At 63.1% G+C, this 25,258-nt stretch overlaps 1 protein-coding gene across 3 annotated transcripts; it reads right to left on the bottom strand.

Moving 5' to 3' along the window:
- Cep170b (centrosomal protein 170B) lies at positions 1-25,258 on the bottom strand. Of its 3 annotated transcripts, none has more exons than XM_077799602.1 (19): positions 25,196-25,258; positions 22,759-22,890; positions 15,804-15,893; positions 14,523-14,603; positions 14,015-14,071; positions 12,731-12,869; positions 11,104-11,208; positions 10,500-10,970; positions 9,533-10,245; positions 9,113-9,274; positions 8,563-8,653; positions 6,683-8,398; positions 5,180-5,420; positions 3,396-3,555; positions 2,936-3,079; positions 2,726-2,814; positions 2,315-2,408; positions 2,161-2,212; positions 1-2,060 (listed from the first exon to the last, which is right to left on the bottom strand). In XM_077799602.1, exons 2-19 carry the CDS (start codon positions 22,861-22,863, stop codon positions 1,813-1,815), a joined length of 4,758 nt encoding a protein of 1,585 aa, XP_077655728.1. In that variant the 5' UTR covers positions 22,864-22,890; positions 25,196-25,258; the 3' UTR covers positions 1-1,812. The 3 variants fall into 3 exon arrangements, with proteins under 3 accessions (XP_077655728.1, XP_077655727.1, XP_077655729.1); XM_077799601.1 differs by having other exon boundaries at positions 9,101-9,274; XM_077799603.1 differs by lacking the exons at positions 15,804-15,893; positions 22,759-22,890; positions 25,196-25,258 and adding an exon at positions 15,387-15,458 and having other exon boundaries at positions 9,101-9,274.

Below are 25,258 nucleotides of genomic sequence, written 5' to 3' on the forward strand. Positions count from 1 at the left end.
TGATACAAGAATGATTTATTAGAACTGCATGACAAATCATATAAAATAACCATTTTCTGAAAGATACCCACGAGACCACCTGAGAACAGTGTACAGCCATACCTCCAAGAAGCCAGGCAGGTAGGTACTAATCCCAGGTCAGAGGCTGGAGGGGAGGAACACAGGGACTCTCATGGGGGTGGGACACCAGTTTGTGCATAAAAAGAATTGTACAGCAGTGAGCAGGGGTGAGGGTGGATAAGTCTTGGACAAGGCCAGTGGCCACGGCTTGATTCCGGGAAACAGGATGTGGGCAGCTGGGAGGGGCATGCAGGGGTGGGTGGCACCCGGGCAGGCTGGACTAGCACCTCCTCCAAATGGACAGTGGGCTCTGGGGACAGGGCCAGGCGGGATCCCCCAGCCTCCCTGCACACACACACAGTGTACACACACACACATACACACACGTAAACATGAGGTGGGCCGGGGCACAGGTGTGCAGGGCCCTGCACTGGACTCCATGCCAGCTATCTGTAAACAGGGAGCCCATAACTGTGGCCTGCAGCCACCTCCCACAGTGGAGGGCCCACCAGGGTCCCACGCCTGCACTGACACCAGGAGCAGCGCAGGCACAGCCACAATCTGATCCCGGGGCACGCCCCACCCTACCACAGCCAACAGGCTCTTTGGCTTGGTGGCCCCAGAAACGGCCACCGCTGCAGCAGGGGAGCAGGTTCTGCTCCCCCGCATGCTCCCAGCTGAAGGATCCTGAGAAAGCACAACCTTCCTGGGCCCACCCCTGCTCCCCACCCCGGGTCAGGCCGCAGGAGCCTGCTACGGAGGACTGACTTAATGCCACAGCACAGGGAGGCTGGGGGAGCGAGAGGCAGCCATGTTGTCCAGACCACCAACCAGGGAGCTTCGGGAACCTGCTTCCCAGCCCCGTTGGTCTTGCGCTCACCTTACCCGGGGGCTGTGCGCCCATGTGCCCACCCCCAGGCCCCCTAGAAGTCCAGGTCCCTGGCTGGGATGACCTCTGCCGCTCTTTGCAGTCAGTGTGCCGGCGGACCTGGGCTGGCTCTAAATGGACACTGTCTTCACAACTCTGCACCCAGGTCCACAGGCCAGCTTACGCCACCTGCCCACACGTGGGCCGTCTCCCTGGGGCAGCCTGAAGCTCCGTGGGTCTGGCAGTTGTGTTGGCACCAGAGGCTTAGAGTTGTGGGCTTTCTGCCTCAAACACCTCCAGGGTGGCTCACCTGCCCAGGTGCTGACTGGGGCAGGCAGAGCGACCAGGGCAGGTCCTCTCCCTCCTGGACAGGAGTGGGAACAGGCCGAGCTCTCCCAAGCTCCACGTCTGGCACTGAATGACCCGTGCCCAGCACGCAGGGTGGCAACAGGTCAGCTCAGAGCCTCCCAGTGAGTCCAGGCAGGGCCCTGACAGGCTGAGGGTAGCATTGTGGTCACCTGGTGGGACCTCCCTGCAATGGCACAAACTACATTTTTCTTTAAAGCTAAGAACAACAAAAAAAAAAACAGTGATGAGGGGTGGGTATGTGTCCTGCAGGGCTTGCTCTTGGCCGTGGCCACACCAGACACTGGGCCAGGAGGCTTGTGGGGGTAGGGGCAGCCATTGGAGGCTGGATGAGGTTGGGGTGCTGGCTGGGGCTGAGGAGGGGGCCTGGGTGTGGGAGGTGCTTGCCCATGGGGTTATGGCACATGTGGGGTTTTTCACAGAGAACTGCCTGAGGTCGGGCAGGTGGGACAAGAGGTGGGTGGGCAGGTGCAGGACACATGCGCACAGGGAGGCTGGCCTGGCCCTCCTGGCCTTGACTAGATCAGGAACCTCTCTGCATCGGGGAGGAAGGCAGGCTCCGGGAGGCCGGGGGGCCCACAGTTGGCCCGCTGTGGGAAGCTCCTTAGGGGCAGGGCTGGCAACAAGGTCTCCACTGAGGTGGGCGTGGACGGGCTCTGGGCTGCTGTCCAGCCCTTCCCGAGCCCGGGCTGCCCCGAGCTTGTGCAAATTCTGTTTCCCGTGAGCAGGTCCAGGTTCCCACTGGGGTCCACGATGGCATTGATGACTGCAGGTTGGAGGTCAGGAGGGTCAGGCCACAGAGGGTCCAGCAGCAGGGTGGCCCAGCAGACTCCCCCTCACCTGCCCCAGGGCTGGGCCACACCTACCTTCCAGCTGCTTCTGCACTCTCCGCAGTTCCTTCAGGATGGAGCTGATCTCCTGGGGAAGAAACAGTGGGTGGGTGGAGCAGGACCACTGGAGCATCCCCTCCCAGGCCTAGGGGGGGCGGGACCCTGCCTGACCCTGCCCACCCAGCCTCACCTTGTTTGACGTCTTCAAGATGGGCACCTCATTCTCGGCGTTGATCCTGGCCTCCAGGTCCTCCCATGCCCGGCCCGTGTTCTGGAACAGGATCCTTCCAGGGGAGGGACAGGACAGAATGAGGATGCAGGGGACCTGGGCGTGACACCTCCCAGACCTCTCCTGCTCACGTGACCCATTCCTGGGCCCCAGAGCATAAGGAGGGCCAGGCTGCTGGCGCTGTGGTCCCCATCTTCGTGCAGAACACTGAGGGACTAGGGAGGGAGGAGGTGGGGTTCTCCGAGCCCAGGTTCTGCTTGCCACGTGGGGCCGGGTTCAGGTGAGCAAGCGCACCATGTGGCCCTGCAGGCCACGGCTTGACAGGGTCTCGCCCACCTACCACATCAGCACCTGCCTGAGGGCCGGACTCACTTCATCTTCTCAGCAAGATGCTCCGTGTTCTCACGGATGGCATGTGACAGCTGGGACACAGGATTCAGCATCAGGTTATCGAAGATCACCTGGGAAGACCCGGGCATTAGCATGGCCCAGCAGTGCCCAGGTGGCCCTGCTCACTCCTTGCACCCAGACAGCCGGCCAAGACCCCGCGAGCCTGGCGGTGGGGCAGGAGGGGACCCGCACCTCCTCGCGGCTCCGAGGCCGCGTCTTGTTGGCCAGGGCACCCTCTCGGTTGTCGTTCATGTTCTGGTCGAAGTCCCGAGAGTTCATGGAGCCAGGTGGCACCTTCTGGAAGTTGAGGCTGGCCTCTGGGATGCGCTGCACCAGCTGCAGAGGGGCAGGGCGGGCAGCATTGGCACACCTGGCAGAGGGCAACCACCAAGGGGTGGAAGGAGCAGCCCCTCTGCTACAACAGGCAGAGGGCATGAGGGGCTCTGCCCCGCCCAGTGCCCCCGGCGCCTGCTCCCTTGGATGGGGCAGCTGAGCTTCAGGTGTGTTGGCCTCCCCAGGCCATGGCCTCTTGGGGTGGGGGGATGGCAGGGGGTCAGCCCAGAGGGTCTGAGCTCAGGGTGTGCAGGACTGGGGAGGGACAACGGTAGCAGGTACTGTCCCTGGCACAGGCACCCAGGAAGCCAGGGCTTACCTCCTCCCGGGCGGAGATGGTTGAGGCGGGGGTGCTGGGCACATTCCCAAGAGAAGGACTGCGGGTGGGCCCTGGTGAGCCCAGCGAGTCACCGTCTCCAGCTACGTCATGGATCTCCTGGGCCAAAATAGCCACGTCCTTCACCAGAGTCTGGCTTAGCCTGCAGCCGGCAGGAAGGACAGGTCTGTGGGGGTCCTCATGGAAACTCCCGCCATGGGGAAGGGGCAGCAGGAGCCCACGAGCCTTGAGGTTGCCCCCACCTGGTAGTGCACTTCCTCCAGGCCTAGGTGGGACCCTGCCACGTTGACGTGGCACTGGATGGGGGACAGGGGCCTGGGATATGCCACCCCCCACTCTGGCCCCAAGCCATGTCCAACTAGCCATGGCAGCAATGGAATGGGCCAGAGCCCCACCAGGAGGTTCCACTCACCACTGCCCTGGAGGGGGACAGGGTGGGTCTGCCAAGAGGAGGGCAGTGCCCCCCCCCCCCGCTCCTGGGCAGGACTGGGCATGGTGGCTGCTGGGTGTGGGTGCGACTCAGCCACAGGGTGTGGGGGGCACAGGACCACCCCTGCAGGCAGGAGAGCTGAGGCAGGGAAAGGGTGGACCGCCATGGCAACTAGAACCTGGGTTCCTAACACCCTGGGGGAGAGCGGGGCAGAGGGTGGGGGCAGAGCCTGGAGGCCAGGGGCCTTTCTGCAGGCAGCGGCCAGGGAGCAGGGCATCTCCCTGAGCGCTGGCGAGGGCAACAGGTATGCCACAGCAAGGCACCTAGGCAGCTGGAAGGGGCAGAGACCTGTTGGGGGTGGACGCTATTCCCTGGCCCTACCACCCACATGGCCTTAGCTGGGGCCACACCCTGGTCCTGGGGCCCATGGAGGACCAGGTCTCTGTCCCCAGCTGTCACAGGGTGTCCACTACCTGCCCCTCTATGACCAGCAGTGCCTCTGGCCCATGCCCCAAGCTGGGCTCTGTCTGATCAGCCTCCCCATGCTGCCCACCAGGACTGGGACCCCTCACTGGTCCCACCCCCTACATGACAAGAACATAGAAGAATGTCCCTCTGACATGGGGGACGTGCCTTGTCTGCCTGTGGGCCCTCTCTGCCCAGGGGCACACTGGCACTCAGGATCCGCCGCCCCTTCGCCTCGCCCAGGTACAGTGCCTCCATCCAGGGACCACACCTCTCTTATGGGTGGCCACACAGCCCCCATGCTCTGCTCAGGTGGCATCACCCGCACACCTTGGGTATCCAAGGGACAGCTCTGCCCCAGCCCTCCTCTCTCCACAGCTCCTGACACACCTACTCCACAGTGGCTTCAGTTGCCATCCCTGCCAACATGCCTATGTCCCCCATCTTCTTGTGGGTCACTCTCTGGAGGGCCACCTGCCTCTCGTCAACTTCAGGGTGCCTCAGGGGCTCTCGGGCTGAGCATCAACAAAATACGTGGCATCCACCTAGGTCCAGGACTTCACCTGTCCCTCCATGAACCTTTGAGGCCAGCCTTTGTGGCACTGACCACTGCTCAGGGGAGACCATGTTCACTCCACTTATCTCCCCGCACCATCCTCCCATCATCTGGGCCAGAGACCGACAGCTGCTGAATGACCACGTGAGGAAGCTCATTTCTAATAAAAACACTGGGGTACCCGCCTTGTTCCTGGGGTCTCTGATCCTCATGGGCAGATCTCATTCATCCACTGCCCGCCCAAGCATTCTCCACATCTACCTGGGGCCAGGAGGAGAGCCCCAGCCCAGCCCCTGCCGGCTCTTGGCCACTCACCTGGCTATCTCCGCGATCTCTGCTGTCTGCACGATGAAACCATAGGGGTCAGGCTCCTCCTCGTCATCAGTGTCCCGGAGGCCGGGGGCCCGGGGGCGAGCACGGCCAGCACCGCTGGCCCGGGGGGTCTGCGTGGCTGTTGAGGCGTGGGAGCGCGAGTGTCTGGGGGAGCCGTGGTGGGAGCCGTACTCCTCCTCGGAGGTGGACGTGTAGTCTGAGCCCTGCTGCCGGCGACGCGCGTCTTGAGTGAGTGGGTTGGTTCAGGAGCAAGAACAGAACAGAGCAAGCTCAGCACCCATGCACCCTGGGGCCCTTGAGGTCCCCAGACTGCAGGTGCCTGCAGCTGGCGCCCATCCCAGAAACCCTTCAGCAGAGCACCAGCAGTCGCTGAGCTGCGGGGACCACAGGCCACCACCAGCCACCACCTGCCCAGAAAATACGTGGGCTGAGTGGCCAGGTACTCCCAAGTCCACCTCAGTGACCCAAGTGACATCTATCCCTGATGAGACAGGAACCAGTCCAGGACAGCAGGGAAAGGTGCTGAGCTGACAGGGAAGATGGGGGTGGACCTCCCCTGAGGGTCAGTCACACAGGGGGTTAGGGCACAGGGTAAGTCCAGGCATGCCCCTGGGCAGGGTCCTGGCTCTTGACCCAGCCCTGATCTGAGGCTCTGAAGCAGCTTCCAACACGCAGGCTCTGTGGCTGGGCCGGGCGCCTGAATGCCTGGGAGCATGGAGGTGTGGCATGCAGTGACAGTGGGTTCTGCCAAGCAGACTTCCTGCCAGTGCACCCAGCAGCCATAGGTGGGCGGCAGGTAGTGGGGGCAGGTGGGCCAGCCCTGGGCAGGGCAGTGCGGCCAGAACAAGGGCAGAGCTGCAGCTCCTCAGCCTCAAACCAATCTACTCCATGAGCACAGCTCCCTTGGCAGGCCAGGAGAGGGCAGGCTGTGTGTGTGAGGACCCTGTCAGGGCAGGTGGGCAGCAGCTCCAGCGGCCACTGTCACCTGTCGCTGGACACATGGGCCTCGGGTGCAGGGTGGGTCTCTCATGGGGTCTGACCCAGCCTTCCCTGGCGGAGAGGTCTGTGGGCTCGGAAGGCTGTCAGAGAGCCTCCCGCCGACGGCACAGGCACCCAGCGCTCTCCCCTGGGCTTCAGCCACAGCAGCACGGGGAGCAGAGGACCACGGAGAGCCCCCCAGGTCCCCAGGCCCTGTGGTGGGTGGCTCAGGAGTCACAGGAGGACTCAGCTGGAGTGTAAGAAGAGTGGTAGGGCCAGCCCCTGGGCCCAGGGGGCGTGGGATGTGCCCCTGTCCCCAGGGAGGTCAGAGTCATCTGCCTGCACGGGGGCAGCAGGGACACTGCAAGTCGGCCACCCAACCCCAGCTCTGGGAGCAAGGGCTCCCCGGCTGCCACGGGGCAGGCAGACGTGCGGGAGGTGCCAGGCGCTGGAGGCCAACCTGGTCCGGCCCGCTCGCCAGCCCGCCAGCCCGCCACCCACACTCACTGGAAGAGTATCTGGCGCTGCCTGGGCGAGCCCGGCTGAAGGGCTGACGGGAGCCCGCAGGGGTGGCGGTGGCAGTGGCGGCGGCCTTCCTGGCAGCGGCGCGGGCTTCGGCCATGGTGGGCTTGCGGCTGGTGGAGTACAGCTCGGCACTGCGGCCGGAAAAGCCTGCGCGGGCCGGGGCTGTCTCAGAGTCGCTGGGCCCGGTGAAGGAGCCTGCCCGCTTCCGGGGCATGGCCAGGATGTCCAAGCGCGACAGCTTCTTGGTCTGCTCAGGAGCTGGCCGGCTGGCCAGCTCGGGATTGGCCGGGGCCCCCCGTTCACTGTCCATGGCCTCGGTGTCTGAGGTGTCCCCCAGTCGGGCTCGTCTCAGGCGGGAGGCCCGAGTGGGCCGGGGGGTGGACAGGCTGTTGGAGCGGGTCAGTGCCTGATGTACCTTCTGGGCACTGGTGGAGCTGCGGTTCTGCTCTTCCCGAGCAGCGGGCGATGGCGGGGGGGCCACTGGCTTCCGACGAGGTCCTGCCCGACCTGCCCCGGTGGCCTCTGGGGTCTCATGGTTGGAGATGACCAAGTCTGAGCTGGGTGGGTGGGTGAGGCCAGAGCCCCGCTCATCATCAGGCCAATCCAGGGAACCTCGGGGCCCATGGCCCCGCCGTGCAGCCAGGCGTCTTGGGGGCTCCCCGCAGCCCAGGTCTGCTGGGCCTGGTGAGTGCTGCTGCTTCTCGGACAGCTGTTCCCGGGTGCTGCTCTGGGTGGCACCCCCAGGGTCTGGCACTGCTGGGGGGGAAGGCAGCTTCTCCTGTCGCCCTCGGGGCTGGGGGGTTGTTGGACTGGGTCCATTCTTGCCACTGAGCAGGCTGACGGTGCTGGCTGTGTCCACATCTGAGTCCCCAGACAAGGAGTCCTCTGGGGGCCTGGGGGTGCTGTCCCCCTCCCCCTCTTCCTCTGCAGACTTGGAGAGCAATCGTGCCTCCAGGGCTGCCAGGGCTGACTCGGTCTCCTTCAAGATCAGGTGGGTGTCCTGCGAGTGGCAGTCCATGCGTGAGGCCCGGGCTGCAGCCAGGTCCTGCAGGAGGGGGTGACTGGAGATGTGCGGGAGCTTGCCAGGTGCAGGGCAGCTGCTGGCCGGCTCCTTGGTGAAGCTTTCCTGCCGCACAAAGGCCACGGCTTCCTTGGGAGGGGGCAGGCAGGGGCTGTGGGGCTCTGGGGACGGCCCAGTGCGCAGCTGGATGACCATCCTCCCGCTGGTACTGACATAGAGACCATCGCTGGCTGGGGGGCTGGTCTGGGCTGCCCGACCAGGGCCCTGCACCTCCCCAGGAGCCACATGCGGCTTCTGGGAGGAAGTGGCCTCCCTGCTCTGGCCTCCAATGAAGAAAGATGTGGGGGCCGGCTCCCCAGGAGTCCTGGGTGAGCGCCGCGCCCCAGCTGGCCCCTCCCGGGGGCCTCTGCGCCTCCCCTCCAGCTGCTCCGCGCCTGGCTCTGGGACCCCGTCCGACCCACTGGCATCACTCAGGCTGTCGGGCTCCAGGTCCTCCTGTCCCACGGGGTAGCTGGCCGGCTCTCTGCCCAGGTCAGGTGGCCCGGGCCCACTCCTTCTGGCAGCCTCGTGACCTGCAGGACTGGCAACCCTGTCGCCTGGTAGCCGTGGGAGCAGTCGCCGCGTGCGTGCAGGCAGGGACCCCTCGGCTTCTCCAGCCCTGGGCCCAGGGCCGTCGTCTGCAAGGCACAAGGACAGCAGGTTAGAGCGCCTGCAGGTCTGCAGCCCTGAGCACGCGGCCCACCTTGCTCTAGCCCAGGACAAGGCAAGCCAAGAATGTGGCCGGTGGCCTGAGGCTCTCCTGACCTGGCCTCCACCCCCATGGCCTCCCTGGGTCACGTACCTGGCAGACCTGGGTCTGAGTAGCTGTCGGCCAGGCTGGCCCAGCGAGACACCCACTTCTGAGCCCCAGGGGAGCCCGGAACCAGGAGGCCCTGCAGAAAGAAGGGCAGGAGTACGTGTCCACAGCATGGGCAGCACACATCTGGAGGCCAAGAGCCAGGAGGGCATCCACTTGTGCTACCTGCACCTGCCACATGCACCCCCAGGCACAGACAGCAAGGTGACCCCACTCCCACGGTCTCACCTGGACCTGTGTGAGCCCATCATGAATACCCACTGGGCAAGCTCTGCCAGAGGGGCAGAGTCGGGAGTCAGGGCTCAGCTCTGGTCAGCAGCTGTGGCTGTGCCCTGACCCTCGGCTCCATCAGTCCAGTCTAGGGCAGCCCATGTCCCTGGTACCCAACTCAGCTTGGCCTCAGCACCTGGCCTTGAGCCCTCCATGCCAGAGCCCAGCCCAACTGCCCTGGGAGCCTGCCCTAATCAGAGGCCTGCTGACCTCGGGCCCCAGGCCCTCTCTGGAGGGCCACCTGGGCTCACACCTGGTGCTCCACCTGGGGTGCCAAGCCTGGTGGCCGGGAGGCAAACTCCTGCAGCAATGCCATGCGCTGGGCCACACCCTCATCACTGGACTCCTCTCTGTCCCCTTTGATGACTGGGCGAAAGGTGGCCGCTGACACCCTGGAGAGTTCGGGAGACTCGAATACCCCAAATACCTGCAAGGAGACAGCACTGAGGGTCAGAGGTGCCTGGTCCCACTCCTACTGGAGGGGACAGGGCAGGATATAGCTGGACATGTCAAGTGGGAAATGGGCCCAGCTCCAGTCAGGTAAGAGGCTGGGACAGGGCTGCTATGAGGCCTCCTGGAGCCCCTCCACCCAGCTGGACCAGGCATGGGGCCAGAGGCCTGGAGCAGACCAGTGGGAGTGCCCTCCCCCCGCGCCCCATGGGCACTCTCCTAGCTGCTATTGCACCTGGTCAATCATTTTGCGGGCCTCCTCCACCTCCCTGTCCTGGGCCTCTGTCTCGATGGTGTAGGTGCCCGCATCGCTGAGGCTGTCCTCCTCCTCCTGTCTGCGTGCCTTGGTGAGCTGGGGGTCTGTGGGAGGTGGTGGGGGTGTTGGGGGTCCCACGGGGCTGGCCCCTCGGGGTGTCAGGGGGCCAGGCAGCACTGGGGGCACCTTCTCGGGGCCAGGCCTGGTGGATGGGGAGCTCTCCCGCAGACACTGGGCCATGAAGTCCTGGGCCAGGCGGGAGCGGCGCCCCACGCTGCCGAAGGGGCGGGCAGGTGCCCGGGGGGCGGGCGAGGTGCTGCCCAGCCGCTCCTCAGTCTTCTCCCGTTTGAGTGAGCTGGCCCTCTGTGGTCCCGAGCCGCTGCCTGCCGTGCGGGTGGGAGCACCCGGGCGCTCCCTGTCGGCAGTGCCCGGGCCTCGGCGCCTGTCGGGCTTGGGCTCCCCGGCAGGCGTGTGTGTGAAGGACTGAGAGCGCTTCTTGCGGGGCGTGTCCTCGTCAAAGAACTCGATGACAAAGGCCTGCTGGTTGTGCAGCAGTTCCTGCGGGTCCCGCTTGATCTGCCTCTGCAGCCGCACCTGCTCCCCGGAGCCCTCGGCTGGGGCCCCGGCCCCCGTGGCCGCCTTCCCCAAGGGGTCCTCGGAGTCGCTCTGCGTGCCGTCCTCATGCTTGTGGCCTGGGGGGCCAACACATCAGGAGACAGCACTCAGCCCAGAGGCCTCGCTGCCCTGGACAGAGGTAAGCCATCACACGTGGTCTCACGCGGGGAAGGGCAGGGCAGGGCACCCCACATGCAGGACCCTGCCCCTCAGGCCTGTGGTTCTCAGGAACTCATCAGTGAAACCGACCAAGCTGATGGGGCCCATCGCTGGCATGGTGGACGTGCGGCCACCCACAGCCCCCACCCACTAGCCCCTGGGCAGCACTCACCCTTCAGGGTGCGGGTGTGGATGGGCAGGTCACTCTTGGTGCTGTGGCGGTCATCCCCGGGGCCGGGCCGGCGCAGTAGGCTGGGGTCATTCTGCACCAGCCAGTCGGCCACCTTGGTCTCCGCCGAGACGGCCTCCACAGGCGTGGGCTCCTTGCTGGGCGGCCTCCGCTGCCGCAGGGAGAACTTGGTGATGTGATCCTTGATCTTCAGCTTGCCTGGGCTGCCGGCGTCGAACTCAATGGTGAAGGAGGCGTGGCTCTGCACCACAGGGGCCGCGCCCCCACCCCCCTCCTCGTCCTTCGTGGGCACCTCGTGCACAGGCGTCTCTGGGGGCCGTGTGGGCTGCGGGGCCTCCTTCGTGGGGATCTCGAAGTAGCTGGGCTCCCGCCGGAGCGAGTAGCCCTGGGGCTCCACAGGCGCACGGAAGCCATCCAGCTCTCCATCCCGCTGGGCCGCCTCCTTGGGACGCTCTGGGGGGCAATGTTCTCAGACCAGGCCTCGGGACAGCCGCCCTCTGCCACTATGCCCATCTCCCCGCAGGGCCCAGCCGTCCCCACCCCGCACCCCTGGGAGTGGGGAGGCATGTGCCAGTGTGGGGCCCACCTGGGCAGGGTTCCTCCTGGCGCCGGTCCTCAGGTGTCGTGCCACTGTCGTCCTCACCCCACCAGGAGGGCTGCCCATAGAGCGGTGTGCGGTAGGCCACTGCCTCTGTGGGGGGAGTTGAAAACTCTGGGACTGGAGCTGGGGGACAGGCGGGGCTCTGGAGCGGGCCCTGGCATCACCTCCTGGCTCAGACTGTGCTGCTGAAGACCCTGCTGGCAGCTCCCTGCTCTGAGCCACATGCCTGGGGAGGGACAACTGCCTGCAGGGCCTTATCCCTGCCTGAGCCTCCTTGGGAGTGGCCATGCAGGAACTCTCCCTAGGGGTATAGTCCTCCACAGCCCATCCCTGGGGCAGGCAATCTGGTCAGCCCTGGCTGGACCTCTGCTCCTGGAGCCTGCCCGACACCCCCCTTCTGGCCACGAATGCTCTGTAGATGGCTGGTCACCCAGGCCCACGTGGCACCTGGGTGCTTTGGAGCACTGTTTTTGTCTGAACACTGGCCTCCAAGGTTCAAGTCACAGCTCATGTGAACTCTGGCTTTCTAATTCCTGCTTGCACTGGTTCCGCCATCAGCATGGTGGCTGCGAGGTAGCAGAGGGTCTGGAGGCCAGGCCACCGTCCAGTACCCCGTGCTCCTGTGGTGAACCTCCCTGGGCAAGCGCCCCTCCCCAGGACCTTCCTTGACCTGGCACAGCAGCACACATCTGCTTCAGGGCAGCCCTTCCCTGGTACCTGGCCCAGACCCTCTACTGCCCCTCGGGGCTGAACCACCCTCCTGCCCAGCTGACTGCTCTGAGCCACTGTCACCAGTTGTGTGTATTCACAGCCTGGACGCGGGCAGGGCTCCAGGCGGCTCAGATGACTTTCTGGAAACCTTCCCAGTTCCAAAAGACAAGCTTGGGCTTGACTCCAGAAAGCAAAAGGTGTGCAGCTGCCCCCCAGCCGGACACTGGCTGCTCACAGCTTCTTGCTGCAGATGTGCAGGCTGAGGCTGGGGGGAGGACAGGCAGAGTCCCTGGACACACCCCCTTCCATCTCCACCCCGCACACCCCTCACACCCAGCCAGGTGCTCTCTCAGACCTCCCAGTGCTACGCCCTCCCCCTGTGCACACCCAGAGCTGGGTGGCAGCTATCATCCCACGCAAGACACAACCAGGTTTTGTGGTGGAGGCCCCCAGCCCCCGGTGGCTCTGTGGTGCAGAATTGTGTTCTGATGCTGGGCAGTTTAGCCTCCAGCATCCACATTCTGCCTGCCTCTGACCTGCTTGAGACTACATGGGTGGCCAGTTGGTGGCCCACCAACTGCAGACTCTGGGATGTGGTGTGCCTGGGCAGGTGTGTACAGAGTGAGGGTGCAGGTATGTATGGGCACCTGAGCCCATGCACAAGCAGGCAAGGGGTGCCCTAAGTGCGCAAGCTGGGGTGCAGGGTCATGCAGGGAGGGGAGGAGGTACACTTTGGGGGAGATGGGGTACAGTGGGGAAGGACAGGGCATGATGGGGGAGCTGTGGGAGAGGAACATGATGTGAGGATAGTCACTAGGTGGAGGAAATATTGTGGGTGCATGGTAGATGGGACATGAGGATGGTCCACCCTGTCCCTGTTCATCACCAGCCCAAGGCCTACCTGCTCCAGGTCTCCGGTCCCCCTTCTCCGGCCTGGGATGCAAGGACTCGCAGTAGGGTGTGTGCTCGGGCAGTGCCTCGCCTTTCTTGGGTGCTGGGCCCTTGACGCTCACCTGCAGCTGGCTGGTGTACTTCTCATGCTATGGGCAGGCCGGCAGGGGTGAGGGGTGGGCACCAACATTGGGATACAGCTACCCAGGGTGGACCCAGCCTCTCCCTCCCACTTGGACAGAGCATGAGACCTGCCCATTTAGGCAGCTCAGGATCCACACCTCAGGCCACAGAGCTTTGAGGGGCAGCTGGGGTTTGCTCTGATGGGAGGTGGCAGTTAAGGACACCAGCACAGAGTGTCTGGACACTGCCATCTCCAGGCCCCACCAGAAACAGGTCCAGGTGGCAGGGTTTTAAGCGCAGGAGTCCTCAAGGTTGGGGACCAGAGACACATGCATACTGGCAGAGTGGGCTCGCAGGCCCTGCTGCTCTGGCTGTGTGACCCCATGCTGCCCACGGTCATTTGAAAAACAGGCTGAGGATGGTCCACCCACTGGGCTCCTGGCTGAGCTCTAAGCAGGTTCCCTCACACCTGTGCTCCCACACCAACAAGCAAGGGCAGAGGGGACACCTGCCTCCTGTGGCTCTCCCAGGTCCCAATGAGGGCTCTGCACACATGACCCAGCATACTCAAGGGCACCTGCTCAGAAGGTGCTCCTGTGGCCTCCACACGTGTGCCTCCTCTTGCCCTCCTGCTCCTAGCCTCCACAGGACCCTTCTCATACCCAAGATGCTGGTGGGCCCTGGGTGGCCACAGGGGTCCAGCTTCTTGCCCCACCGTTGGTGTACTCTGCTCCTAGTGAGACTTCTGTTCCAACGGGTGACCTCAGCAGCCCCTCCCTGGGCTCTTGGCCACCTACCCAGCCTTAGAGGTCTGTCCTCTGAGCCACATAGCCAAGCATCATAAGGACCACAGCCTCCGTCCTCGCGTGGTCCTGATGGCGGCAGGCTGATGGCTCAGCCTTACCCCACCACTCCCTCTCCAGCTGCCCCCCCCCCCAGCCACTGCATACGCCTGGAGAGTAGTGGCTACTTCCTCACCTGCCAGACTGGGCTCTCTGGCAGGGCAAGACAGGTCAGACTGATTCATGGGACCCACAGCCAGGATCTGGGCCTGGGGAATGTATGCCAGGGAGATAAGGCAGAGGAAGCAGAGACAGGGGATGGGGTTAAGGTCTCACGGCCAAGGAGTCCAGGACTGGACCTACTCAGTCCTGGGCTCACCGCTACTAACCTTGAGTGCCTCCTCAGGAACACGGTGCTGCACACGCTCTAGCACGTACATGTTAGAATGTGGACTTACGTTAAAGAGAACACAGAGCAGAGAGAGCTGGGAGGACGTGCACCCAGAGCATGGGGGCCAGTGTGGGGATGCATGCCCAGGGTGTGTGGGCCCACTCAAGCCCAGCCAGAGCTCCCTCGCCATGTCCCACATGCTCAGAGCACAGGACATCCAGCCTGAAGAGCTTGCGGTCAAACCAGGACCCTGGTTCCAGGGAGTGGTCACTTGATCCCCAGCCCTATGTGGCCTTGGGCTCAGTAAGTAGGCTGGCATAGGCCTAGACAGGGACGGGAACTCCCTGGGTCCCCAATAGGAGGTGGAGCCCAGCCATGGGCACTGTGCTCTTGAGTCGCCAGGACCTGGCTGTGAATGTTAAGGCCCCTACACAGTTCCGGGATGAACTGTGATCCTGGTTCTGGAACGAGAAGTCCAGAGGAGGGGAGTTTCTCGGGAAAAGGATATCGTAGCCAAAGCGGATTACATCATTGAGCTTCAGCGTGACATACTTCTGATCTGGGATGCGCACATCATTCACAAATGTCTGTGGAGGAACGGGGCAGTGCTCTGAGCTGTGGGGTCAGCCAGGGACAGCTGCTGAGGCTCTGCAGACCCTCCCTGCTGACCTGTGTCCCTGGCTGACCTCAGGGTGCCACAGACAGCCTACAGCTCTGTGACATTAGAGCCCAGTCAGGTAGCTGGCCCTCCAGGGCCCAGGTGTGCAGATCAGGTCAGCACCCCGGGGGCCCTCTCAAGCCCATTCAGGTAACAGAGGAACACCTGTTATTCATGCAGCCCTGTACAGGTGGGCTGCCCCATCTGATGAGTGGGCTTAAGGGGAGGGGCTCGAGGCAGACCCCAGTTGGACCTGAGGCCCCCTTGCTGGGAGCATGTTGAGAGGCTACAAAGGGTAGGACTCGTGCTTGTAGGAGGCTCACAGTGTAGGTAAGGCCTGAGGCCATGGTGGGACTCCGATTCACAACTGCATGGGTGGGAAAAGGATGCACCCTGATGGCTTGTTTTCTTATTGAAATAGCATCCTAGGATGGCCCACGTCCATTAAAACAGAGATCCCAACAGGTACCTCCAGGATCAACATCTGTGGCCCTGTTTTTCCATTCCACACACTGGGCTCCTCTCAGCCAACCCTCCCGACTCCTGCAACCAGGGTCTCCCTCCTGGCCACCTCCCTGCTCCTGCCAGTGACAACTCACAGAAGGGAAGGTCACAGAACTCCCATACCCAGAGAGGGCACTTGGGCATGGGTCCTTCCATGGAGGTACACTTCCCAGCCCTGTCTCCTCTATCACCTGAGGTGTCCACTCACCGGGGAAAAAGCCACGCCACCCCTGGAGATCAAGTCCTAGCCAGTGAAAGCCCTTCTGGCCTCTAGCAGAGAGGAGGGTTCCTCCCTAGGGAAGCAGGAGGCTGGGAGTAGACTGGGGAATGGGGGTGGAGCCACGCTAGGAAATGAAGAAAGGGGCAGAGCTGAGGGGAGGGGCCAAGGACAGGAGATGAGGCAGGGCCCGAGCTGAGGGGAGGGGCCAGAGCTGAAGAGTGGGGCCAAGGTAGAGGGGAGGGGCCAGAGCTGAAGAGTGGGGCCAAGGTAGAGGGGAGGGGCCAGAGCTGAAGAGCGGGGCCAAGGTAGAGGGGAGGGGCTAGAGCTGAAGTGCAGGGTCAGAGCAGGAGTAGGGGGTGGTGCTAGGGCTCCGGGGAGTGCCACTGCAGAGTCCACCACACTTACCCCATTGAGGCTGCCCAGGTCCTTCACCCAGTGCTCGTCGCGGTCCTGGTCATAGTTGATGACGGCATGCTGCTTGTCCACGCTGCGTGACTGGGGAGGCATAGAGACAGCCTCAGATGCCTCATCTCGAGAGGAGAGGCACCCCTGTGGGCCCACCCAGGGTGGAGCACCCCATGCTGCCTGCACTCTTAGCAATACCAACATTAGCCCCTGAGCCCCCAACCCCTGGCAGAGGGCACCCCTTAATGCCACCAGGACAGGCCACAGGGCATTAGGGCAAGATGCCTAGGCCACTTCGCCCATCCTCTGCTGCCCCCTGGCCCTGCTTCCAGGAACGCCCTCTCCAATGCCCCCTCCCATTCAGCAGTGGGAGCCCATGGGAACCCTGTGATCATCTGGAACAGGCTGTTCTTCCAAGGGCAGGCAGGGGCATCCAGTAGAACCCAGAGGAAAGCAGAGCAGGAGACTTGTCTCAGGGAGGGACCTCCTCCTCCTCCTGGCCTTGCCCCACAGGGCACACAGCCTCTCAGTGTGATAGACACATATGCGTGTGAGTCTCAGGCTCACTCCTACACTGAGAGTCACCCAATTCCACCTCTAGCTGCCACCCATCCTCCACACCCTGGCAGGCCAGGGCCTGGCACCTGCCCACAAACCCCTCAACATACACATGGTACTTCCACCTGAGTCTCAGTTTCCCTGGCCACCAGCCTACCCAGGACCCCTCTCCCCCCCTCTCTTTTAGAGAGAGAGAGAGAGAATTTTTTAATATTTATTTTTTAGTTTTCGGTAGACACAACATCTTTATTTTATTTGTATGTGGTGCTGAGGATCGAACCCAGCACCCCACGCATGCCAGGCGAGCACGCCACCGCTTGAGCCACATCCCCAGCCCCCAGGACCTCTCTTAAGGACAGTCACCCCAGCTCTCTCCTGCTGTCAGCCTTGACTGGAAGACCACAACTGAGCCCCCATGCCCTACCAGGACAGAGCAGAGACAGGTCACATTCTATTTACCTAGGGTCTGCCAGTAGGGGCCATGTCACCCAGTCCACAAGGCCACGTGTCTCAAGTCTCAGGTCTCAGCACCCGGCGCCCCCATACCCCCACACCACAAATCACGTGGCACAGCTTGGGGCTGTGGGTGTCCAGGTAGTGGCTGCATCCCTGCTGACCCTCTCCCCCACGTGAGAAGCCACAGGCCTGGGGCCCAGCCAGCAGGACCAGCCAACCCTGGGGAACCATCAAGGACAGTGTGTGCTCAGGTTGCACCCCCGCAGGACACTGAGGTCAGCCTGCAGGGCCCCTGTGGTGAGATTAAGGGCTGGCACGACCGCTCCCTTCTCCCTTCAGGATGGCCCCCAGCCACAAAGGTGGTCCAGGACCTGTGTTCCAGTGGGACCTCCCCCCAAGCTGGTCATTCACATATATGGCCACTGCAGAGCCCCTCCTCCCTGGTCCTCTCCACCTGCCCCGCTCCATCAGTAGATAAGCACTAGAGGCCCCCAGGACATAGCCTCCTTCCTTGTCAGAGTCCAGGGAACACAGCAGGGGCTGGGGGGCGGGGACACAGGCAATGTCACAAGGCTTGGCCCAGGGTTAATGTCTAGCCCTGCAGGTATGCCAGCACAGACCCTAGACAGCACTGCAGCTAGACAGACTGGCCTCCATGCTCCCATAAACACTGCCACTGAGGAGGGAGCACCCGGAAGCCCCAAGGTGTCCAATTTGCCCACAAGGATGGTGCGGCGGTAGAGACCTGGGGAGCCAGAGAAGGGAGCACAGGAGGGCGGGGCCCAAGCCACACTCTGTACTCCGCCCTCTGTCTTCTCAGGATGTGGGCAGGGTGTGGGGGACAACTGACCCAGGAGCACTGGGTCCTCGGGCAGCCGTCTCTGAGTTACCTCCCTTGGCATCATCCATGGGAAATAGAGGTTGGTGGCTCTGCCAGCCAGTGCCCTCACTGAGAGGCCTCAGGACCAGTCCTGGTCCAACTCACCCACCCCCAGAGTAGCAGGACTCTGGCAGAGGGGGTCAGACCTTGAGCCCCTGAGCCCCACTTCTTCCCGTCCCAGACTCTTCATCCAAAGCTGCCCCCAGCACCAGTCTCTGCCCTAGAGAGGACAGGCCTGAGGGGCCTTCCCAACACTGCTCCCTCCACTGGCCTCAGCCTGTTCCCCAAGGCCTTGGATGCTCCTCGTACTTCCTCCTCCTACGGGCCCTGGTGGCTGGCAAAGAGCAGGGGAGGCACTGGCTGGGGGACACTGGCACTCCTTCCTCTGGGCATTACTCCCCCAGGGAGGAGGGCCATAGGGTGGAGGGCCTCACAGCCCTCTAGGTGAAAGTGGGTACCTGACGCGCAGACCATCTGACTGCCCCTCTGGGCAGCCCTGAAAGACAGGCACATGGTTCCTACTCGGAGCCCACTCCAGCAGCCAGAGGCCTAGGGCTCTGGGATGGGCTGGAGGCTCACCTCGGCCTGCCACCCCGCCATCTATACAGGCCAGCTCTCTAGACATTCAGAAGGAACCCACCGCCACAGCAAAGCCAAGCCTGAGCCTGAGAGCTGGGCTCTGGCCCCTCCTTGGGCCAGGGTCTGGAAGGGGCATGGGGGAAGAGTATGGCCTGGGGGCTTCTGAGACCACCTGCTCTCACCTGAAGGGTGCCCAGGACAGTTCCGGGCTCTGCTGGCCCGAGGTGAAGGGGATGGGCAGCTTAGACACTGGGTTTGCTGAAGACTGAGCCCTGGAAGGGCTTCCACCTGAACTTCCCAACCTGTGACCCCATGGGCCTGCTGTCCACAAGCCAGCCTCCCTGGACACCCTCCAAGCCCCTCCCAGGAGCACCAGCCCCACATACCCCTTGCCACTCCCAGGCACACACACCACTGGTCTTCATCCTTAGTCCTCAAGCTGTGGCCATACCCTGGCCACTCCCCGTCTGCCCCACCCCCACCTGGCCCTGGCCAGCATTCTGATCTTGTTACTCTGCTGCTGAAACTTTCTGGGACTGTCCCTGGCCTGGAGGAACAGTGGCCTTGCCTGAGAGCCACAGGCCCTGGGGACCTCTCCTTGCCCTCTCCCTGCCAGTCCACCATCTGGCTTTGGTCACACCATTCTGGGGACTCTGAAAGCGTCATCATTGAGACCCTCGCCTGGCCCTGGTCTTAGCCCACATAATACTCTCTGTCCAGGCTCACCACCTCCCTGTCCCCAACACCTCCCCTCTCCCAGAAAGATGCTTCCCCCACCTCCGGTTCCCAGGTTCTGGACTCAACACAGGGGTCCCACCAGCCCCCAATCACACCTGGGCCTGGGCTACCCACGTACTCCCAGGTCTGACCTTCTCCTGCTGGCCAGGGCCTTGTCCCAGACACCCTTCTGCCATGCCCCTCTCAGATCACAGATGTTCCAGGAACCCGTGTCCCTCTTCCAGAAACCTCCCTCCCAGCCGTGACACCTCAGACCAGAAGCAGACCCCCACCCTGCCAAGCCCACATGCTCAGGGGCTAGAAGCCAGCCCACCCATGAGAGGCAGCTCCTGGCCCAGGGCTCAGACCTGAAGCACCCAAACCAGGCCTGCAGGAAGGGAGGCCTCTGACAGCGGAGACCAGAGGGCGAGGCCACCAGGGGCTCCGGAGTTGGAGAAAAGGTCTGACAATCTGTACTCACTTTAAAATGGAATAAAGATATGTCTCCCAAGTTTATGTCTGATGTTCCCCGTAGAGGAGAGCCCTGAACTGGCTGTGCTGACCCTGGTAGTGGTCACAACCCGAAGTTCAGGCACACCCTCCTGCCAGCTCATCCCGAGTGTCACCACAGTGAGCCCGCAGCAGGCTGACTGGACTTGCTGCCAGCAGGGGCTCCCAAGGCTACTCTGATTGTGGTTTCTGGTTCAGGAGGCAATTGTCCGAGTCCCAGCTGTCATACTTGCCCATGGACAGCATGGTGGAGGCCAAGAGGACAGAAGACACTTCCCCACGAACTGGCAACACACACACACACACACACACACACACACACACACACGCGCGCGCGCGACATACGAGTACTCACACACACAGACACGTGTGCGCAGGCCTCCCAGCCCCAATGCTCATCCTCCTCCCCTGAAAGGGCCCTCCTGCCTGGCCCCTCTGCCACTCTTGCTGATCCTCCCTGCTCACACTGTGGGCCTGGTCAGCCCTGGAGCCCCAGTCCTGCCCACAGTGCTGCCTTCTTTGCACCTCTCCCCATATGGGGGTGAGCGGGGACATCTCACTGATGGGTGACATGTTTGTGCCCAGCTCCTGCCTGGAGAGGACAGCATGGGAGCACTTTCTGGGCCCAGAGAGGAGGCCTAGGGCACTCGGGGAGCCAACGGGAAGGCGCTGGCTAGTGGGCTGGGGTGGGGACTGATAGAGTCCACATGGGGAGGTAAAAGTGGAATCAGGTCCCCTGGGAAGCCAGGACAGGTGTGAGGGCTGGGACTCCTGTCTGTGAATGGGGTGGGAGGAGCACTCGGGGGCTCCAAGTGTGGGGTGAGGGGCAGGAAAGAGTGGAAGAGAAGGGGCCAGGCTGAGCCTAGGCGCGGGCCTCTGAGAGCGCTGGTGCAGCCATGGAGGGGGACCAGAAACTAGACCAGGGAGGGTGCGGGACAGCATGTGATGGCCTGCCACAAGCAGGAGCAGAGGGGCCTGAGGGCCCTCAAGTGCAGGTCCCAGAAAGCCACTGGGAAAGGGATGGCCACACGGACCCAGCTCCTGAGAGCCCAGAGGGGTGGTCAAGGGAAGGCAGCTGGGGAGCCTGCAGCCAGCTGGGATGGGGGCCAGGGCTCAGGTGGGGGTCTGGCCGGGTGGGAGAAACACTGGGTGGGCTGCTGGTGGAGGAAAGAAATTCCCAGCAGAGGTGGCTCCTCGGGGTGTGAGGAGAAAGGGAGGCTGGCCCAACCCAGGCCCAAATGGCATGAGGAAGGGTGACCGAGCAAGGGCTACAGGGGTGAGGACAGGGAAGGGGCAGCTGCCAGGGTACCGAGGGCTGCCGCCGGCACTCACCCTGTGCCTGCACCAACTCCTCAAGCTGTCTCCCATGCAAGACGTTACGTGGCCACACCACCCAGGACATGGAGTGGCAGAAACGCAGGCAACCCAGGAGGGGCCACCTGGCAAGGAGACCTGAGAAGCCACCACTGTCCTGCCCTGCTCAGGGCTCTGCCACTCCCAGGCTGAGAAGCAGGACTTGGGCCTCAGCCCTGTCTGGGCACCCCAGCACCTAAGAAGAACAGCAAGCAGCGCCAGGGCGGGGCCACCGAGCGCCTAGGCTAGGTCCCCCGAACCCCAGGCTCCCTGTGGCTCCTCTCAGAGCCCTCCTGGCCACCAGGGGGAATGGCAGGGCACACCCTCATCACACCTGAATCAGGGCCATGCAGCTCCACGCCACACTGTGGAGCAACCCGCAGGTCAGGCTGGGGCTACTCTCCAAGGCTGGGGACAGCCTGAGCCCCCACATCTTACACAGTCTTGGTGCCTTTCAATGAGTAAAGTCATCACCAGATGGCTTCATAGCACAAGAAAATGATTCGAGGTGAGTGTCCCGCACACTGCCTTGCCTGTCCCTGTGGCTGTCTTTGAGCAACACACCCCTGCAGGGGCAGTGGGAAGCACTGGCCTGCTGCTCCTGCACACAGCTGCTGACATGGTCTGACCACCTACAGAGGCACCAAGAGGGTAAAGGGCAGAGAATAGTCTGGGCCCAAGGAACAACCTGAGGCGTGCCAGGTGCAGACCCAGGCACATGGGAGGACGCTTGTTGAGAAGCCAGGGTCTGGCTCAGCCCTCTCTGCCCTAGGACAAGACACCGCAGACTGGGCATTTGTAAGCTACGGAGACATCACTCACGATGCCAGAGGCGGGAGGGCCAAGATCACAGTGCCTGAGACCAAGGGCCCTGTCTGCCTCAGTCCTTTCTTGGCAAGCCCCTACTGGCTTTCTTAAGGACCCTCATCCCATTCATAAGGCCATCAAGTCCTGATCCCACCAAAAGCCCTGCCTCTCAAAACCATCACCCTGGAGACATGTTTCTATATGTGAATTCAGAGGGACACAAACTCAGACACAAATGGAGTGTCACTGGGACAGTGCTTTCCCCAGATGGAGGTCAACAAACATTTGCTGCCCAGGTAAATGTGCTTGTGAGGGTACCCTGCACAATCCCGGCCCTGCCCACCTGACAGAGCCGGGTGCACCCAGGGAGTGCAGTGGCAGCCAGGGTTGCACATGGGAGGCCACGCCAAACCGAAACATCCTGGGGGGTGGCAAACTCCCCCTCAGCAGCCCCTCAGCTGGACAGACAGGTTGCCCAATAGGATGTTCTTCTCCTTCTGAGGGTCCCAGGAGGGGCCAGGGCCCGTGTGCCATGCTGAAAGGTGGGGTGCAGGTAGGCTACAGGGAGCCCAGCTCATTCAGGAAAGGATATCCCAGGCCAGGATGGCAACACTGCCCTTCCTTCCCAAACAGGCACATGCAGAAGCCCCAAGAAGCCAACCCAGACTCTGAGACCCAGGCCATCCAGAGAAGAATTTTCTGATTGCACAGCACTCCTCCCTACTAGGCCCTTCCCACCTGGGGCACCATTAGGAAGCCCCCAGCTTTCACCTGGACACATAGAGGAACAAGACCACCAGGACCATCCTCAGATAGTTCTGATGGCCGAACAACGAGGACATGGAATACCCACTTTCCAGCAGCTTCTGTGGTGAGCCCTCGGCCCTCTGCCTGCACAGGGCAGTATCACCTTCCTGGCCCTGATGCTTTGAGGATCCAATGGAAGCCCAGGCACTTTCCCGTAAGAAATGGGCCTGACACACAGAAGCCTGTGCCCACAGCACACTCATGCCCCCCCATACCTGCCCACAAGAGGCCCCAGAACCCTCCTGTGGGTCAAGGACCCAGGCAAAGAGGCCCCAAGCCCCCACTCACCTGCAACATGAGCTCACATTCATCACGTCCCACGAAGATCAGCTCGCGTGGTAGCCGGTGGCGGGTGCCGCTGCTGCTCACCAGAAACCACGACGTGACGCTCATCTTGGTGCTGACGAGGTCTATCTGGCCCTGGAGGGAGGTGGTCATAAGAGTGGGGCTCCCTGGTCTGGGCCTTGGACCCCTGGACACACCTGAGGCCCACCAAAGATCTGCCCATCTAAGCTCAAACTGGTTGATTCCAGAACTGCTGGGCTTCAGCATAGCAGGCCACCCACCCCTCCCAGGCGTGCCTTCAGTCCCACCTGCCTCTCCTTGGAGGCCTACCTGTAGACCCCCCAAGGTCCTCCCCATCCCCCAGGCCCCACCTATTCCCCTTCTCTCTAGGTGCCAGGGGACAAGGTCCATGGAATTCTGGCTACACTGCCTGTATGTGAACCCACATGTCCACCTGATCCACCAGGAGCACCTCACAGTGACCCCTCAGGGTTCCCAGGACATGAAACCTGAGCCAGAGGGCCCACTTCTCCAGCAGTACTCTCTGGAAGCCCTGACACAAGAAGGCCTCAGGCGCAAGACTGGCTCCATCATGGCTCAGTGCAAAATGTAAGTGCGGTGGCCTCGTCTAGGCTGAGGGAGAACTTGTGGCTCTGAGAGCAGAGCATGCACTCAAAGGCGGGGTCTGGGCAGGAGCTTGTACCCAGTGTACAGGTTCCTTGCCCAGGAGGCCAGCCCTGGGGCTCTGAGTCCCTGCACATCACAATCTGCTTCATGTAGAGAACAGGTGAAATTAGGAGACAAGTCCAAAGGTGATCTGGAGACTGGTCAAGAGGTGAGGGCAACAACCCAGGACAGAAGTGACAGTGCTGGGACCCTGGTGAGTGCACAGGTGGAGATAAAGGCAGGGCCACTGCAAGTAGAGGTGTGGAGGTGGACATGAGGGTGGGACAGAGGAGCTGGGAAGGATTGGCGGTCCTGGACAGAGCTAGACAGGTGGGGGCCATCGCTAAGCTGGGAACAGTCACACAGGGTCCCCCACACACCTCCCAGGAAGTGCACACAGTCTATACCAGTCACCCGGGCCCTTGGGGCCCAGGCCTTATACTGCAAAGCCCAACACCCACACCAGAGACTAAGCCCAGCTCTTCACTGAGGTCTCAGCTGCATTCCAGGTGGGCAGTGCAAGACCAACACCATGCTCCACCCATCTGAATGCCCAAGGGGCCATGCATTCCATGTATACTGTCACCTTGCCCAGCAGGCAGGAAGAGGGAGAACCGTCTGCACCAGGAGGAGGCAGTTCCAGTTCACCAGCACGCCCCTCATTCTGGGACCCCTGCCCTTTCTTAGGGCCCAGCCTCCAGAGAGGAAACCACTGGGGACCTCAGGGTGAAACTTCAGAGTCTCCAGAGCCCAGACAGCAGATACAAGGCCTCCACAACCCTACCACCCAGAAAGCCCTGATCCTGCTGGGGGAGATGACAGGGCTCTCCAGAGAGCCCCCACCCCATCAGAGTCTCCCAGCCCCCATCCAGCCTCAGGTCTCATTCTCTGCTGTCACCTGCTGCTGGTTCCCTGTGGCCAGCAGACTGGGCCTCCCCCAGAGAAGGCCACAGCCTCTGCCTAAAGCAAAGGGAGGTCAAGCCCCCAGAGCCTGGTCAGGCGGCTCTGCAGGAGGCAGGCCACACACTGTCACCACCAGCCCATCCTGAAAAGGCCTGGGAGTCACCAGAGGTTCCCAGCAGCCTGCTGCGGGTTTGGGGCTGGGCTGGCCTGGCCATGGTTGCCAGGAGGGAGAATAATAAACACCCCAAACTTGTCCCCTCAGCTATCCCAGCCAGAAGGGCCACAGTCCAGAGGGGAGGAGGAGAGGAGGCAGCGATGCGGAGAGGCTGGGGACAGCAACGAAGTAGGCTGGCGGCTGGAAGGAGCAGGCAGGCTGGAGACAGGCCGAGAGGTGGCAGGGACAGCGAGGAGGCGGCGAAGGGAAATGAAGAGAGGAGGAAGACAGAGGGAGGGACAGAGGGAGGAGGCCGGGAGGCGGCCCGGCGGGAGCGCCAGGCCTGGAGGGGGAGGGAGCGGCGCCTGCTCCTGAATCAGCACTGGTCGGGGGCGGCCCAGGCCCTGCCGGTGCCAGGGCGGGGACCCGGGTCCGGGCCTGCCCCCTCCACAGGCCGCGTAGACGCGCACCCGGCCAGGCCGCGTAGACACGCGCCGGGCAGCCCCTCCCTGCCTGGCGCAGACCTGGGCCGCCTCCGCGGCGGCGGGGACCGGCCTGGCCAGGTGCGCCGGCTGCCCCCACCCCCGCGCCTTTGTCGGGGCCGCACGGGGACCTCGCTCCCCTCCGTCCCTTCCCCGCGCAGGGTGCGGCCCGAAGGCGCGCAGGTGCCGGCGACTGGAGGCCCCGCCGCGGCAAGCGCGGGCTGGCGCGTCCTACCTGCGGTTCCGGCTCGGCCCCAGCTCGGGCCCTGGCTCGGCCCCCGGCTCAGCCAGGCTCGGC

Source organism: Urocitellus parryii, chromosome 6, assembly GCF_045843805.1.
Source record: "Urocitellus parryii isolate mUroPar1 chromosome 6, mUroPar1.hap1, whole genome shotgun sequence".
NCBI lineage: Eukaryota > Metazoa > Chordata > Mammalia > Rodentia > Sciuridae > Urocitellus > Urocitellus parryii.

What these genes read in the sequence shown, in the direction of transcription:
- Cep170b (XM_077799601.1), bottom strand. Translation starts at nt 22,863, where the DNA reads ATGAGCGTCACGTCGTGGTTTCTGGTGAGCAGCAGCGGCACCCGCCAC. An exon ending in GGACCGGAGACCTGGAGCAG is followed by an intron (nt 11,209 to 12,730) that starts GTAGGCCTTGGG and finishes CTCCCCCCACAG; the next exon opens with AGGCAGTGGCCTACCGCACA. An exon ending in CATCTTGCTGAGAAGATGAA is followed by an intron (nt 2,409 to 2,725) that starts GTGAGTCCGGCC and finishes CTCCCCTGGAAG; the next exon opens with GATCCTGTTCCAGAACACGG.